At 37.7% G+C, this 17,425-nt stretch overlaps 1 protein-coding gene across 1 annotated transcript in view; it reads right to left on the bottom strand.

Moving 5' to 3' along the window:
- The window catches only part of MINDY2 (MINDY lysine 48 deubiquitinase 2), a 109,038-nt gene that overhangs the window by 30,977 nt on the left and 60,636 nt on the right, over positions 1-17,425 (bottom strand). The window contains exon 5 of the mRNA XM_004452875.5: positions 2,400-2,502. Within this exon, the coding sequence (XP_004452932.2) occupies positions 2,400-2,502 (103 nt within the window). The remainder of the gene's footprint in view (positions 1-2,399; positions 2,503-17,425) is intronic.

Raw genomic sequence — 17,425 nt, 5'->3', positions numbered from 1 at the left:
TCAAGAGGAAAGTTACAGTAGTAGATGAAACAGAAAAAGAAGTGACCTACTTCAGTGCATCCAAGAGAATTTTATGGGGGAAATGATGAGGGAAATCTAATTGCGATAAGGTAAGTAAAAATGTTCTTTTTCTTTACTAAATGATTTCTTAGTGCTTATTAAACTACTAACCATTGGAGTTGAATAATCATTTCAAACAGACTACAGTTTATAGTTTCTTATGAGCAAAAAACTAGTTTAATTCTTTAATGGTACTAAATTCCACATGTAATTATTTCTTGATATGGAAATGCTGGTATGCAGAATCTCACAATTATAGAAATTATATATCAAGAAATTAATAAATATGCCTGGTTATATTATGTGAAAATTCTATACTAATAAAGAGGGTAATTCATTCCTTGCTTTTACCAAGACAGTCTTTCCAAATTATCAACTGAACATGAATTAGCTATGGTTTTTCATTATCCTAGGGAATCAAAATCAGGGAAATAGTTGTATAAACAGGTTGAGGAAAAAGGATAGGTGATGAAGAGACTGATTTTTTTTTGTTGTTGTTCTTTTTGTTAATTTACTAAATCCTACCCTTGGAAACAACCTGGTTTGGGAAAGATGCTGTTACAGTCTTTCCTATAGCTGCTTATAAAACCATTTACCCAAATATACTTGTTAGCTATTATTCCTTCTATTACAATCAAATATACTTGTTAGCTATTATTCCTTCTATTACTACATGTTGAATCCTATTGTTCCTGTCATTACTACTAAGTAGCATAACTCTAAAAGTATACTGGATATGACTGAGAAAGTAGGATTCTACTGATGGAAATTTTCCTTATATCTTGCTTTTTATGAATATATCTATGGTCATGAAAGTTTGGATAGGGAGTAGAAAGTTCTAGTGAATGGAACTGAGTTGAGAGAAGCTCCTACCTCCCTGCAATTTAAACTTTGCTGCCTTAGGTTGTCACAAAAATCAATGATCCATGGCCTATGTGTTTGTGTTTATTGCAAATAGAAGACTAGGATAAACCTAAACTAAAATACTGTGTACTTGTCTCTTTTGGATACTTATGTTAAACTTCTGGATAAATGAGTAATTTAGTTAGTTGGTGTTATGGGTTGACTAGTGCCTTAACCTCAAGTACTTTAGAATGTGACTTTATTTGGAAATATGGTCTTTGAAGATGTAACTAGTCATGTGGGCCCTAATCAAATATGACTAGTATCCTTAAAAGAAGAGGGAAATTTGGACATAGACAGATATGAAGAGAGAATGTCATATGACAACAGAGGCAGAGATTGAATTGCTGCAGTTGCAAGCCAGGAAACACTGGTAAATTACTAGAAGCTAACAAGAAACAAGGAAGGATTCTGCCCTCCAAGTCTCAGAGAGAGAGTGGCCTAATCAACACTTTAATTTTGGACTTCTGGCTCCAGAACTCTAAGAGATATATTTCTAGTGTTGTTAATCAACAAGTTTGTGGTATTGTGTTACAGCATCCCTAGGAAACTAATCCAGTTGGGTTCTGATTAATTAATATAGTACAGGATTCATGTACTTGTCTTCCTTTAAAAGTTCTTGTATACTCCTGTAGTCACTTAGTTTTAATTTTTAAAAATGTGATAACTGTAATCAACTTTTATTATACCTCATGCAAAAAAACTATGTGTCCTAAAGATTGATAAAGCTCATCCCCTGCTTCTAATGATTTCTCTTTCTTTTGTTTGTCCTTCAAACAAAAGAGAATAGCAGCCTTAGAATTTAAATGTGTACTTATGGAAAAATAAAGTGGGTGATGGGGGAGGTAGCCTGGCTCCTCACAGCATTCTGGTTTCAAATCTCCTTTTCCCACACTGTCTAGAACACAATTTAAAAATATGAAACTGCTTCTGTGATGATGAATTTAGGACTTTCAATTAGGCAAGCATTAGGAAAATTGATGAGAGGTGTACTATGACACAGAATGTTGGTTTAATATACTATTATATTGTACTGAAATGTGAGATAGACCTCTACTAAAACAGAACGTGTGGGCACATAATACTAATCTCAGTCAACTAAGGTATTCAGGATGAATTAAAAAGTTCACTCAATACTCCCAAATAATAAGATTCTTTTTTTTTTAAAAAAAGCAATTATCAATAAACCCTGGCTAATGACCATACTAAGGTGAGTGATTCTGAAGACTTTCATTTAGAATCCAGACTTGATTGAAATGAAATGAAAGCTGTAGGAAAAACGTTTTATTGTCACCTTTATGAATGATTACTTCTTTTAAATACACAAGTAGCATCAGCTGTATTTTTTGTAAGTATCATTTCAGAAGTTTAAAATACATTAAATGACAAGACATTTTGTCAAGAATAAGAGTCAGGTAATAGCAACACTCACCTACCTTCACTAACCAGTTCACTACTGTCTGACTGCTTACAAGAGATGATTTTCTCCACCAGTTGGTTATAGCTGCAGTTACCAACAGCTTTTACGATGTCATCAATCTAGAAAACAAATGACTGACTAACTAATCATGTTAAGATTAAAAGCAATAACAAAAGAAGCCCATTTACTCTTTAGGATTTTACTCTGATACAGTACAAAATATAAAAGTATCAATTATGAAAAAGAAAACCAACATTAAAATTAACAGTTTCCAATTTTGTTTACATCTCACTACAATGCATAATCAAAAACACTACTTAGGGAAGCAGATGTGGCTCAACTGATAAGAGTGTCTGCCTACTATATAGGAGGTCCAGGGTTCAAACCCAAGGCCTCCTGACCTGTGTGGTGAACTGGCCCACATGCAGTGCTGCTGCACGCAAGGACTGCCATGCCATGCAGGGGTGTCCTCCGTGTAGGGGTGCCCCACGCGCAAGGAGTGTGCCCCGCAAGGAGAGCCGCCCTGCATGAAAAGCGCAGCCTGCCCAGGAGTGGTGTCGCACACACAGAGAACTAATGCAGCAAGTTGACGCAACTAAAAGAGACACATATTTCTGGTGCCACCTGACGAGAACGCAAGTGGACACAGAAGAACACACAGCAAACAGACACAAGAGAACAGACAATGGAGGGAGGGGAAGGGGAGAGAAATAAAAATAAATCTCAAAAACAAAACAAAACACTAATTAGTTATATTTCAATTATGCAAAAAAGGATGAAATGGGACTGTTATATAACTTTCTCAATAATGTCATAAAGATGTATTTAAGGGAAGCGGATTTGGCCCAGTGGACAGGGTGTCTGTCTACCACATGGGAGGTCAGCGGTTCAAACCCTGGGCCCCCTTGACCCATGTGGAGCTGGCCCACGTGCAGTGCTGATGCGTGCAAGGAGTGCTGTGCCACGCAGTGGTATCCCCCACGTAGGGAAGCCCCATGCGCAAGGAGTGAGCCCCGTAAGGATAGCTGCCCAGCATGAAAGAAAGTGCAGCCTGCCCAGGAATGGCGCCACACAAACGGAGAGACGACACAGCAAGATGACACAACAAAAAAGAAACACAGATTCCCGTGCTGCTGACAACAGAAGCGAACAAAAAGAACAACACACAGCAAAATGGACACAGAGAACAGACAACTGGGGTGGGGGGGGGGGGGAAGGGGAGAGAAATAAATTAAAAAATAAAATAAATCTTAAAAAATAAAATAAAAATATCTTATATAAAAAAAGATGTATTTAAGTGACTACAATAAAATATAACCTAATTCAAGAGGGAAAATACCTCATTACTTTTTACTCAAAAACAAATGGTTCACATTTAAAGCACATTTAAAGCAAACAAATCTAAAGATGTTAATTTATAAGATTAACTGAATATTTCCAAGTTATTTATTTAGTTCCTAGCAAAGTATAATGGATAGCATGTGCATCATGATTCTTATTTATCTTTATCTTTGGAGGTACAGAATTAAAATAAATTCAAACTTTGAAACTATAAGAAAACAAGCTTTTTTTGAGGAAATTCCAGGGAAGATGGACTCAGTCCAAAACAACTATATCAGGCAGGAATTGCCTGGAACAACTGTTTTGAAATTCCAGAAGCCAGAAGAATACTGTACAGCATCCAGGGAAGAGCAGGGGCGGGGGGGGGGGTGGGGGGGGCGGCTGATAAATTATAACAAAGAACTGTAAATTGCTCTCTATATGGTGACTACTGGTGCCCATCCCCCATTCTCACAGCAAACTGCTGTGGAGCTGGTGAGAAAAAGGCACATAAAAATCCACTTCCCAAAGAACAGGAATGGACATGGCCAGTCACTGATCATGGTTTTTGATTAGCAAGTTTAGATCACTGGGTCCCAGCTCTGAGGACAGCTATTGTTTTACCCCACCCTAGACAAAGGTGATGGGAGCCATCATTTTAATACTCCCCAGGAAGGGGAAAAGGCAATAGAAATTAAGACAGTGCATGGGAAACAGATGTGGTGGCTCAAGCAATTGGGCTCCTGTCTACCATATAAGAGGCCCAGGGTTCGATTCCCGAGGCCTCCTGGTGAAAGGCAAGCTGGCCCACGTGGCGAGCTGGCCTGAGCAGAGCTAGCCTGAGTGAAGTGCTGGCCCGTGCAGAGAGCTGGCGCAGCAAGATGATTCAGAGGAGAGACAATAAAAGTAGCAGCAGACCAGGGAGCTAAGGAGGCGCAAGATTGAGCGCCCCATTCCAGAAGGTCCAATCATCAGTTTCCAGTGCCACCTAAAGAGAAGACAAGTAGACATAGAAGAACACAGAGCAGACAGCGACTTCAAAACAATGGGGGTGGGGTGGTGAGAAATAAATATTAAAAAAAAAATACACAGTGCTTCCTCCTCAGGGCTATAAGAGACAGTTCACCTGAAGGGCTATAATTGCTAGGCAGGCCAAGAAAGCTCAGATTGGGGGAAGGGGGAGAAATACATTTAAAAAATAAATCTTAAAAAAAAAGAAAGCTCAGATATGGGAAGCTGTGGAAAAAATTCCTGGTGCCCTTCCTGATCCCCTCCCCAGGGCACACTGGAGTCAGTCTGTGACCCCTTCATGGGTCTCTGGGCCTGTTTTGGCAGGAAGAGACCAAATTGGGAAACTCCTCTCTGGTGTGACCCTTCTCCCAGAACTTGCCCTGGAGGCAAAAGTAGCATGAGACAACAAAAGGAGAGTATAAACTACAGCGGTAGATAGTCTGGGACATAGACTTGCTGGCTTCAAATATCCGGGGAGAGCAAGGTTTTTCTCCTGGGAAAGAGGGGACAACCAAACTCCTATAAACAGGGGAACTCCAAAACAACTAACAAGCAAAAGCTTAGGATAGGACAAAGGCCCAGAAAAATAGGGAAAACCCTGCACACTACAATCACTTTGTGCAGACCTTCCTAATAGCAGGGCTGAAGCTCCAGAAAAGCTCTTCCTTTATCACTAGCTAGTTACAAAAATGAAGAATCAGACATCGGGGGAGTAACAAAAACACAGAAGATAAGCAAAGAAATAGGAAATTATGGCTCATTTGAAAGAAGAAAAAAATACAGAAAACACCAATGAAGATGACAAGAATGTGGATATACCAAACAAACCTTTTCAAAAAATGATCTTACAAATGCTCAAGATGATGAAGCAAAGTACAGAGAAGGACCTAAAGGGTATCAGGAAAACAATGAATGAACAATATGAGAGCCTAAGTAAAGAGATACAAACTTTATAAAGGAACCAAACAGAACTACTAGAGTTGAAGAACACAACAACTGAAATGAAAAATACCCAGTAAGGGAAGCAGACTTGGCCCAATGGATAAGGCATCTGCCTACCACATGGGAGGTCAGCAGTTCAAACCCTGGGCCTCCTTGACCCATGTGGAGCTGGCCCATGTGCAGTGCTGATGCGTGCAAGGAGTGCCGTGCCACGCAGGGGTGTCCCCAGTGTAGGGGAGCACCACGTGCAAGAAACGCGCCCCATAAGGAGAGCTGCCCAGCATGAAAGAAAAGTGCAGCCTGCCCAAGAATGGTGCTGCACACATGGAGAGCTGACACAAGATGACGCAACAAAAAGAAACACAGATTCCCAGTGCCACTGAAGGATAGAATCGGTCACAGAAGAACACACAGTGAATGGACACAGAGAGCAGACAACCGGGAGGGGGGAGGGAAAGGAAGAGAAATAAATAAAAAATAAAAAATCTTAAAAAAAAAAATACCCAGGAAGGTTTCAAGAGCAGAATGAAGCTGGCAGAAGAAAGAACCAGACACACCTGAAATGAGTCAGCCTGAGTAAAATAAAAAAGGAATGGGGAGCAGATGTGGTACAAGCAGTTGGGTGCCTGCCTCCCACAGGAGGTCCCAGGATTGGTTCCCAGTACATCCTAAAGAGGAGAGCAGACTAAATGAGCTGATGCAATGAGCAGGGAGCAGATGTAGCACAAGTGGTTGGGCACCTGTCTCCAACATAGGAGGTCCTGGGTTTGGTTCCTGGTGCCTCCTAAAGAAAATGAGCAGAGACAACAAGCAGACAGACAAGGGAGCCATCTGGGGGGTGGGGAAGAAATATTAAAAGAGAAAATAGCCTAAGACACCTCTGGGATACCATCAAATGCACCAATGTATACATTATGGAACTCCCACAAGGAGAAGAAAGAGAGAAAGGGACAGAAGGACTTCTCAAAGAAATAATGACAGAGAACTTCCCAAACTTAAAAGATATGACTATGCATATCCAAGAAGCTCAGAGAACACCAAACAAGGTAAATATGAAAAAAAAATACAACCTGTATGTTAATTACACTATCAAATGCAAAGGACTGTCCTTGACTCTCAGAGAGCTCTGAAAGCTGCATGAGAAAAGCAACATGTAATATACAAGGGAGTCCCAGTTAGCTTGAGTCCTGATTTCTCATCAGAAACATAAAGAAGGCAATAGGTTGAAATATTTAAAGTGCTAAAGGAAAGAAACTGCCAGCCAAAAATTTTATATCTGGCAAGACTCTCTTTCAAAAATGAGGAGAATTAAAACATTTTCAGATAAACAAAAGCTGAGAGAGTTCATCATCACTAGACCTTCCTTACAGAAAAATGCTAAAGGGTGTTCTTCAGACTAAAGAAAGGGTTTGAAAGCAGCATAAAAAAATAAAACCTGTGGCGAAGCTAACCACATGGGTAACCGTAAAAGTCAGTACTATATAGTATTATCTTGTTTGGTATGTAATTTCACTTCTTACTTCCTACAGGTGCTAAAATGCAAAAGCATAAAATGTAATTAAGGGAAGCAGGTGTAGCTCAGTGGTTGAGCACTTGCTTCCCATGTATGAGGCTCCAGATGCAATTCCTGGTATCTCCTAAAGAAAACTTAAAAATATGTATTTTTTTAATTAAAAAAATAATGAAAAGGAATGATAAATCTAGGTTTTTGCACATACATTGTACATAGACGTGGGGACAGAGGGATATAGGAAAAGTATGTGTATGCTATTGAAGTTTGGTATCGAACCAAATATAATTATTATTGCTATATACTTAGGATGTTAAATTTTAAACCCATAGTAACTGAAAGAAAAATATATGAAAAATATATCCAGAGAGAAATGAGAAGGGACTAAATATGGCACAAGAGAAACAAATAAATATAAAAGTAGCTTTTAAAGGAAGTGAGGGACAAAATATGTGTAAGACTTACAACAGCTAAATAGCAAAATGGCAGAAGAAAATCCCCCATTATCAATAGTGACTATAAATGTAAATGGATTAAACCTTCCAGTAAAAAGGTAGACACTGGCAGAATGGATAAAAAACCATGACCAAACAATAATACTGTCAGTAAGAGACTCACCTTAAATTCAAAGACAAAAAGATACAAGTGAAAAGATGGAAAAAATACAACATGCAAATAGTAACCAAAAGAGAGCATATTCTCTTACTACAACAAAATGAAGATAGAAATCAACAACAGAGGGGAAAAGGGAAAATTCACAAATATATGGAAATTAAACAACATATCTTAAAGAACAAATGGGTTAAAGAGGAAATCAGAAGGGAAATTAGGAAATATCTTGAGGCAAAGGAAAATGAAAATACAGCATACCAAAACTTATGGAATGCAGTGAAGACAGGGCTGACAGGGAAATTTATAGTTCTAAATATTTATTTTAAAAAAGAAAAAAGACTTCAAATCAGAGATCTAACCTCAAAACAGGAAGACCTAGAAAAAGAAGAGCAAACTAAATCCAAACCAAGCAGAAAGAAAGAAATAACAAAGGCCAGAAGAAGATAAATGAAAAAGAAGAAAAAATTAGAACCAACAAAACCAAAAGTTGGTTCTTTGAAAACATCAATAGAATTGACAAATTTTTATCTAGACAGACAAAGGAGGAAAAAAAAAAGAGAGGAAACAAATAACAAAAATCAGAAATGACTAGAGGGACATTACAACAGAACTCGCTGAAATAAAAGACTGTAAGTGGAAAGAAGAGGATGTGGCTCAGGTGACCAGGCTCCTGCCTACCACAGGGGACGTTACTGGTTCAGATCCCAGTGTCTCCTATAGAAGACAGCGAGCTGGCACAGTGGGCAGGTATGGCAAGGTGATACAACAAGAGAAAAAAGAAGAAAAAACATAATGAGAGACACAACAAAACAGGGCACAGAGGTTCCTGGTGCCTCCTAAAGAAGACAGCAAGCTGACGCAACAGGCAGGCACAGCAAACTGGCCCAACAAAATGATGCAACAAGAGAAGCGGGGAGGAAAACATAATGAGAGACAGAACCAAGCAGAGAGCAGAGTGGCTCAAGTGATTAGGCACCTCCTGCCCACATCAGAGGTCCCAGGTTCAGCACCCGGTGCCTCCTAAAGAAATAAGGAAGACAAACAGATACAGCAAGTGAAAAAAAAACAAGGGAGTGGGGAGGAAAAAATAAGTCTTAAAAAAAAAAAGATTAAGTGGATACTATGAACAACCGTATGCCAAAAGTAAGATAATCTAAATGAAATGGACAAATTCTTAGAAACACACAAACCATCTATATCAACCTCAAGAAAAAATAGAAGATCTCAACAAACTAATTACTAGTAAAGAGACTGAATCAGTAATCAAAATACCCAACAAAGAAAAGCCTAGGACCAGATGACTTCCCAGGGGAATTCTAACAAACATTCCAAGAAGACTTACTTGCAATTCTGCTTAAACACTTCAAAAAAATTGAAGAGGAGGAAAAACTGCTAACTTATTCTACAAGGCCAAAATCTCCCTCATACTGAAGCCAGAAAAAGAAAACTACAGACCAATATCTCTTATGAATATAGATGTAAAGATCCTAAACAAAATACAAGCAAACTGAAGCAAACAGAATATTTAAAAAACTGTAACTATGTTCAAGTGGAACTTATTCCTTGTATGCAAGGTTTGTTCAACATAAGAAAAATCAATTAATCTAATACACAACATTAATATAATGAAGGAAAAACCCCACATGATTATCTCAATTGATGCTGAAGAAGCATTTGAGAAATACCTTTCTTGATTAAAAAAAAACAAACAACAATGCTTAGAACACTATAAATAGAAGGAAACGTCCTCAACATGATAAAAGTCATATGTGAAAAGCCCACAGCTAACATCCTACTTAATGGTGAAAGACTAAAAGCTTTCCCTCTAAAATCAGGAACAAGACAAGGATGCCCACTGCCACCCTGTTATTCAACATTGTACTCGAAGTGCATGCCAGAGAATTAGGCAAGAAAAAAAAATAAAAGTTATCCAAATTGGAAAGAAAGAAGTAAAACGTATCCTATTTACAGATGATATGATCCTATATAGAGAAAATCCTGGAAATATCCACAACAAAGCTCCTAGATCTAATAAATGAATACAGCAAAGTGGCAGGACACAAGATAAACACACAAAAAAATCAGGAATATTTCTATATACAAGCAACAGAAGAATAAATTAAGAAAAAAAAAATTCCATTGAGAAGAAAAACAAAGAGTTGAATGTCTAGGAATAAAGCTAACCAAGGAGGTAAATGACTTGTACATGGAAAACTATAAACCACTGCAAAAAGAAACTGAAGATCTAAATAAAAGTATATTCTGTGTTCATGGATTGGAAGAATAAGCATCATGAAGATGTCAATAATATGCAAAGCAATTTAGTGATTCAATGCAATCCCACTCAAAATTCTAACATTTTTTTTTTGCAGAAATGGAAAACATAATCATGAAATTTATATGGGGAAAGCGGATGTAACTCAAGCAATTGAGCTCCCACAAACCACATGGGAGGTATGGGGTTCAGTTCCCAGTGCCTCCTGGAGATGACAAGCAAGACAGCAAGCTGGCACAAGGGGCAGGTGTGGCAAGCTGTCACAACAAGGAGACACAAAGAGGAAAGACAATGAGAGACACAACAAAGCAGGAAGCTGAGATGGCTCAAGTGATTGAGTGACTCTCTCCCACATGGGAGGTCCTGGTTTCAGTTCCCGGTGCCTCCTAAAGAAAAGACAAGCAGACACAGAGAGCAGGCAGCAAGAGCAAACAATGGGAGGGGGGAATAAATAAATAAATCTTCAAAAAAAATTTATATGGAACTGCCAACAAACTAGACAACATAGATGAACTGGAAAAATTCCTAGAAATGCCCAAACAACCTACACTGACTACAAGAAATACAAGAATTTAACAAAACAATTACATTGAAAGAGATTGAATCCATTATCAAAATACTCCCAACAAAGAAAAGTCCAGGAAAGAAAGCTTCACAGGTACATTCTACCAAGCATTTCAAGAATTAACACCAATTCTGTTTAAACTTTTCTAAAAAATTGAAAAGGAGGGAAAATTACTGAGCACATTTTATGAAGCCAACATCCACTAATACCAAAGCCAAATAAAAATACTACCAGAAAAGGATAGATCAATCTCTCTAAATGAGCACAGGTATAAAAATTCTCAACAAAACACTTGCAAATAGAACCCAACAGCATACCAAAAGAATTATACACCACAACAAAGTGGAATTTATTCTTGGTGTGCAAGTGTGGTTCAACATAATTAAATCAATTAATGTAATACACCACATTAACAAATTGAAGGGAAAAAAACCACATGATCCACTTGATGCAGAAAAGACATCTGAAAAAAATCCAGAATCCTTTCTTGATAAAACCACTTCAAAATACAAGAATAGAAGGAAAATTCCTCAATATGATAAAGGGCATATATATGTGAAAAACCCACTACCAATATCATACTCAATGGGAAGAGGTTGAAAGCTTTCTCTCTAAGATCAAGAATAAGACAAGGATGCCCGCTGTCACCACTATTATTGAAGATTGTGCTAGAGCAATTAGAAAAGGGGGGAAAAAGACATCCAAATAGGATCCTATATTTAGAAAATTCTGAAACGTCTATAACGAAGTTACTTGAGCTCATAAACGAATTCAGCAGAGTAGCAAGATACAAGAGCAACCTGCAAAAATCAGTAGTGTTTCTGTACACTACTATTGAACAACCTGAGGAGGAAATCAGGATAAAAATTCTATTTACAATAGCAACAAAAGCAATCAAATACCTAATAAACAATTTAACCAAAGAAGAACATGATCTATATTCAGAAAACTACAAAATACTGCTAAAAGAAATAATTGAAGACCTAAACAAATGGAATGACATTCCATGTTCATGGACTGGAATATTGTGAAGATGTTAATCCTACACAAACTGATTTATAGTTCAATGCAAAACCCATCAAAATTCCAACAGCCTACTAGATAGAAATAAAAAGGCAATTACCAAATTTATTTGGAAGGGAAAGTGCACCCAAATAAACAAAAGCATTCTAAAAAAGAAGAATAATGTGGGAGGACTTTCACTGCCTGATGCTGAAATGTACTACAAAGCTACAGTGGTCAAAATAGCATGGTATTGGTATAAAGATAGACAAACTAGTAGTGGAATAGATTTGAGAATCCAGAAATAAACCCTCACCTCTACGGTCAACTGGTTTTTTCATTTTTGTTTTGTTTTTAAAGAGTTATTTTTATTTATTTATTTGTCCCCCACCTGCATCATTGTAGTGTTCACTGTGTCTGTTCATTGTGTGCCTGTCTTCCTTTTTCTTGTCTTCCTTTTTTTTAGGACACACTAGGAACTGAACTAGGGACCTTCCATATGGGAGGGAGGTGCCTAATAGCTTGAGCACCTCCACTCCTGCTTTGTTGTGTCTCTCAGTATGTTTTCCTCCTTGTGTCTCTTGTGTCACCTTGTTGTGTCAGGTCATTGTGTCAGCCCATCGCATCAGCTTGTGTATTGCTCGTCTTATTTAGGAGGAACCCAGGACCAAACCTGGGACCTGTAGTGAGACTGGCGGGAGTTCAATTGCTTGAACCACATTGGCTTCCCCGGTCAACTCGTTTTTTATAACAAGTCCATGTTAATGGGAAAAAACAGTCTCTTCAACAAATGGTGCTGGGAGAATTGGATAGCCATAACCAAAAGAATGAAATAGGACCTTTATCTCACTCCATATACAAGAATCAACTCAAAGAGGATCGAAGACCTAAATATAAAACTACTAGAAAAAAATGTAGGGAAACATCTTAAATATCTTGTGGTGGGTGGTGGTTTCATGAAAAAAAAAACCAAACACATGAAAAAATGTTCAGCATCACTGGCTATTAGGGAAATGCAAATCAAAGCTATAATGAGATATCATTTCACAACTACGAGAATGGCCACTATTAACAAAACAAAACTACAAGCGTTGGAGAGGATGTGGAGAGATAGGAACGCTTATTCACTGTTGGTGGGAATGCAGAATGGTACAGTCACTCCGGAAGTCTGTTTGGCAGTTCCTAAGGAAGTTAGATATAGATCTACCATGTGATCCAGCAATACCGCTACGAGATATATACCCAGAACTGAGAGCAGAGACATGAACAGACATCTGCACATTATTCACAATTGCCAAAAGATGGAAAAACCCAGGTGTCCATCAACTCATGAATGGATAAACCAACTGTGGGTATATATACATGATGGAATATTATTCAACTGTAAAAAGAAATGAAATTGTGATGAAAATGACAACATGGATGAACCTGGAGGACATTATTTAAGTGAAGCAAGCCAGGCACAAAAGGTCAGATATTGTATGATTTTACTATTAAGAACTAAATATAATGAACATAATAATGGAGTTAATATCTAGAATATATAATTATCATGGAAAAGAATGTGGTTAGAGAATGGAAAGCTGAGGTTTAATCTATGCAGATTTAGTAAAAAGTTATTTATAAATGTTTGGAAATGAATAGAAATGGTGAGAGCACATCATAGGATTTGTAATTAGTAGTGCTAGCATATTAGTATGATAATGGTTTGGGTTTCCTTTTTCTTTGGAGTAATGAAAATGCTATAATATTGATTGAAGTGATGAATGCACAACTTGGTGATTATACCAAATGCCACTGATTGTATACTTCAGATAAATTGTATGGTGAATGACCAAAAATAACAAGGTCGGTTGGGGGAAAAATACACCAAATATAAGATATGGACTAAAGTAAGTAATAATATGTTGATGATGCTTTTTCATAATTTGTTACAAATGTTTCACAGCAATGCAAGGTATCTGTGGTAGGGTCACATGTGGGAGAACTCTAGGATGTTATGTATGTTTGTTTTATAAATTCACAACCTTTACTATATAAGAATGATATCCTTCAATAATTTTTTAAATAAAAAAAAAAACAGTAATAACTTGGAATGATAAAAATTATATGCAAGGGAAGAAGCCCTGAATAGCTAAAGCCATCTTGAAAAAGGAGAATGGAGCTAGAGGACTCACACTTCTCAATCTCAAAACTTATTATATGGGACTTTCGGGAAGATGGCATTGGTTACGTACGCAGGGCTCAACTCTCTCATAAAAACAATAGAGGAACAGGAAAAAGCTATCTAAGAGACCTGCTTGGGGGTTCTGCAGACAGGAGAGTGCTGTGCACTCCTCAGGAGGGTGAGAGACAGAGACATGAAGAAGCCAAAGTGAAAAACTATGTGTTGCTAACCCTGGCAGCCAGGAAGGGCACCCATCCCCCACCATCAATGTGACTAGCTTGGATAAAACCCATGGCTCACTGTAGCCAACTGAGAGGGGAACAGCCATCTTCCTCCTTGGGATGAGGGAAGGTGCAGGAGAGGGTGGAGAGTGGTTTCTCGTCAATGACCTTGGACAACAGAGCCCACTTTGAATCTCGGCTCTGGCCAGACCAAAATCACATGGCCTGCAAGATTACAATATTCATAGATAAACAAAAACTGAGAGTTTGTAGCCAAGAGACCAGCTTTGCAGGACATACGAAAAGAAAAAACAGAAGAAAGAGGCTTGGAAGAGAGTCCAGAAATGAAGATTATATCAGTAAAACTAACTAAAAGTCTCAAAAGGATGGTGAAAATAAAATATGACAGGCAAAATGGGTGAAATAAGAACTGCCTTTACAGTAATAACATTGAGTGCTAATGAATTAAACTCCCCAATCAAAAGACACAGACTGGCAGAATAGATAAGAAAATATGAGCCACTTATACGCTGTCTACAAGAAACTCACTTTAGGGAAACGGACTTTGGCCCAGTGGTTAGGGCGTCCGTCTACCATATGGGAGGTCCGCAGTTCAAGCCCCGGGCCTCCTTGACCCGTGTGGAGCTGGCCATGCGCAGCGCTGATGCGCCCAAGGAGTGCCCTGCCACGCAGGGGTGTCCCCCGCGTAGGGGAGCCCCACGCGCAAGGAGTGCGCCCGTGAGGAAAGCCGCCCAGCGCGAAAAGAAAGTGCAGCCTGCCGAGGAATGGCGCCGCCCACACTTCCAGTGCTGCTGACAACAACAGAAGCGGACAAAGAAACAAGACGCAGCAAATAGACACCAAGAACAGACAACCAGGGGAGGGGGGAAAATTAAATAAATAAATAAATCTTTAAAAAAAAAAGAAAAGAAACTCACTTTAGTCCCAAGGATACCAACAGATTGAAAGTGAAAGGCTGGAAAAAGATATTCCACGCATGCAATAACTGGGAAAAAAAAAAAAAAAGCCAGAGTAGCTATACTTATATCAGATGAAACAGACTAGTAATGTACAATCTGAGGAGGAAGTCGGGGGGAAAATCCATTTACAATAGCAACTAAAAGAATCAAATATATAGGAATAAACTTAACCAATGATGTAAAGCACTTATATTCAGAAAACAATTCATTGTTAAAAGAAATTTAAAAAGACCTAAATATTTGGAAGAACATTCCATGCTCATGTTCATAGACTGGAAGACTAAATATCATTAAGACGAGAATTCTACTCAAATCAATATACAGATTTCAATGCTATCCCAATAAAAATTTTACCAGCATTTTAAAAATAAATCGAATACATGATTATCAAATTTATTTGGAAGAGTAAGGGGCCCCAAATAGCCAGAAACACCTTAAAAAAGACAAGCGAAGTTGGAGGACTCTCACTTCCAGACTTTAAATCATACTACCTAGCTACAATGGTAAAAACAGCATGGTACTGACATAAAGACAGATACAGAGACCAATGGAACCAAACTGATGGCTCAGAAAGAGACCCTCACATCTATGGTCAAGTGATTTTTGACAAGACTGTCAAACCCACCCAGCTTGGGCTGAACAATCCATTCAACAAATGGTGCTGAGAGAACTGGATATCCATATCAAAAGAAATAAAGAGGACCCCTATCTCACATCTTACACAAAAATTACCTCAAAATGGATCAAAAACTTAAACATAAAGCAAGAACCATAAAGCGTCTAGAAGAAAATGTAGGAAAACATCATCAAGACCTGGTGGCAATTGGTGGATTCTTAAAGAAGATAAAGGGAGGACTGAGATAGACTACTGATGCTTAATGTAAGTAGAAGTTTTAATCAATACTGTAAAACTGTGGAAATGTATAGAGTTGATGGTAACACATTATGTGTGAATAATGATTGGTTTATAAATGGGAATTGGGCTGGAAAGGGTAGTCTAGGGATGTAAATGCCAATTGAAAGAAAGCTAGAGAATAACCTAGGGACTGAATAACAATAAACTCAGAGGTGAATGAGAATTGTGGTTGATGGTATAGATGCAAGAGTGTCCTTTGTGAGCTAGAGCAGATGTACATCATTATTGCAGGGTGGTTGGAATGTGGAGAAGCAGGGGAAAATACGACTGGAGTGACCTATGAACTGCGGTTAACAGCAATACTGTAATATTCATGCATCTATGCCAAAAATGTACTGTGCTGATAATGGGGGAATATGGAAAAAGTGTGCCAAATGTACGCTAAGGACCATGATTAGTGGTAACAGTCTGATGATATTATCTCATAAACTGTAACAAATATTCCACCATAGTGTCATGTGTTGATAGAGGGGTGTTATATGGGAATTTTGCACATGGTAATGATTTTTTTGCAAGTTCCCAACTTCAATAATAAAAATATATTTAAAAAAATAATAGGGTGGGTTGAGAGAAAAATACACCAAATGTAAGATATGGATTATAGTTAGTAGTAAGATTTTTACAATATTCTCTCCTAATTTGTAACAAACATCTCACAACAATGCAAGGTGGTGGTGCTTTGATGTACAGGACCCCTAGGCAGTGGATGTGGCTCAAGTGATGTATGGGACCCCTGTATTTGTTAGGTAAGTTTGCTTTGTAAGTTCACAACTTTTACTACATACTTATTGTTTATAAATGTTCATGCATAAATGATGTAATAATAATAATAGGGTGGGTTGGGGAGAAAATACACCAAATGTATTAAGATACTTCGGTTAGTAGTAATATATTGAGTATGCTTTTTAATCATAGTTAAAAAGTTACACAATAATGCAGTGTATTAGTGGTAGAGTGAGGTATGAGAGGTCTATATGATGTTATGTATGTTTGTTTTGCAAGTTCACAACTATTACCATATACTTATCGTTTGTGTACGTTTATATATGAGTGACATACTTCAATAAATTTTTAAAAATAGGAAAAAAAATTAACTTTGCTTAATATAAAGGAAGTCAAATAGAACCCTAAAATACAAAGAAAGAAAAATCCCCCCAAATCTTATATCCTAGAGATATCAACCAATAGATTATATTTTGGTGAACATACTTCCAGGAAATGTCTAGAATTTATAGCTCTGTATTCTTTGTTATTCCTGCTTTGTAAACTCCAGTTCTCTCTGTATTGTAGCATTCATCATGTTGTATTATGATTGTCCAGATTTTTAGTTTACTCCTCAAGTTTATAAAGTTAGGGACTGTGTTCAACTTTGTTTCTTCTCTTTGCAGTGCCTGGCTTGTTTACAAACAAAAAAATAAAATACATGATGGAAAGGGGAAAAATAATAAAAGAAGAGCTGTGAAACAAAACCACCAGGCAAGAGAGAAATGGACCATCAGAGTAAATTCACCAACATAATCA

The sequence above is a fragment of the Dasypus novemcinctus genome, chromosome 3 (genome assembly GCF_030445035.2).
Source record: "Dasypus novemcinctus isolate mDasNov1 chromosome 3, mDasNov1.1.hap2, whole genome shotgun sequence".
NCBI classification, from domain to species: domain Eukaryota; kingdom Metazoa; phylum Chordata; class Mammalia; order Cingulata; family Dasypodidae; genus Dasypus; species Dasypus novemcinctus.
This window is presented reverse-complemented; position numbering and strand designations above follow the sequence as displayed.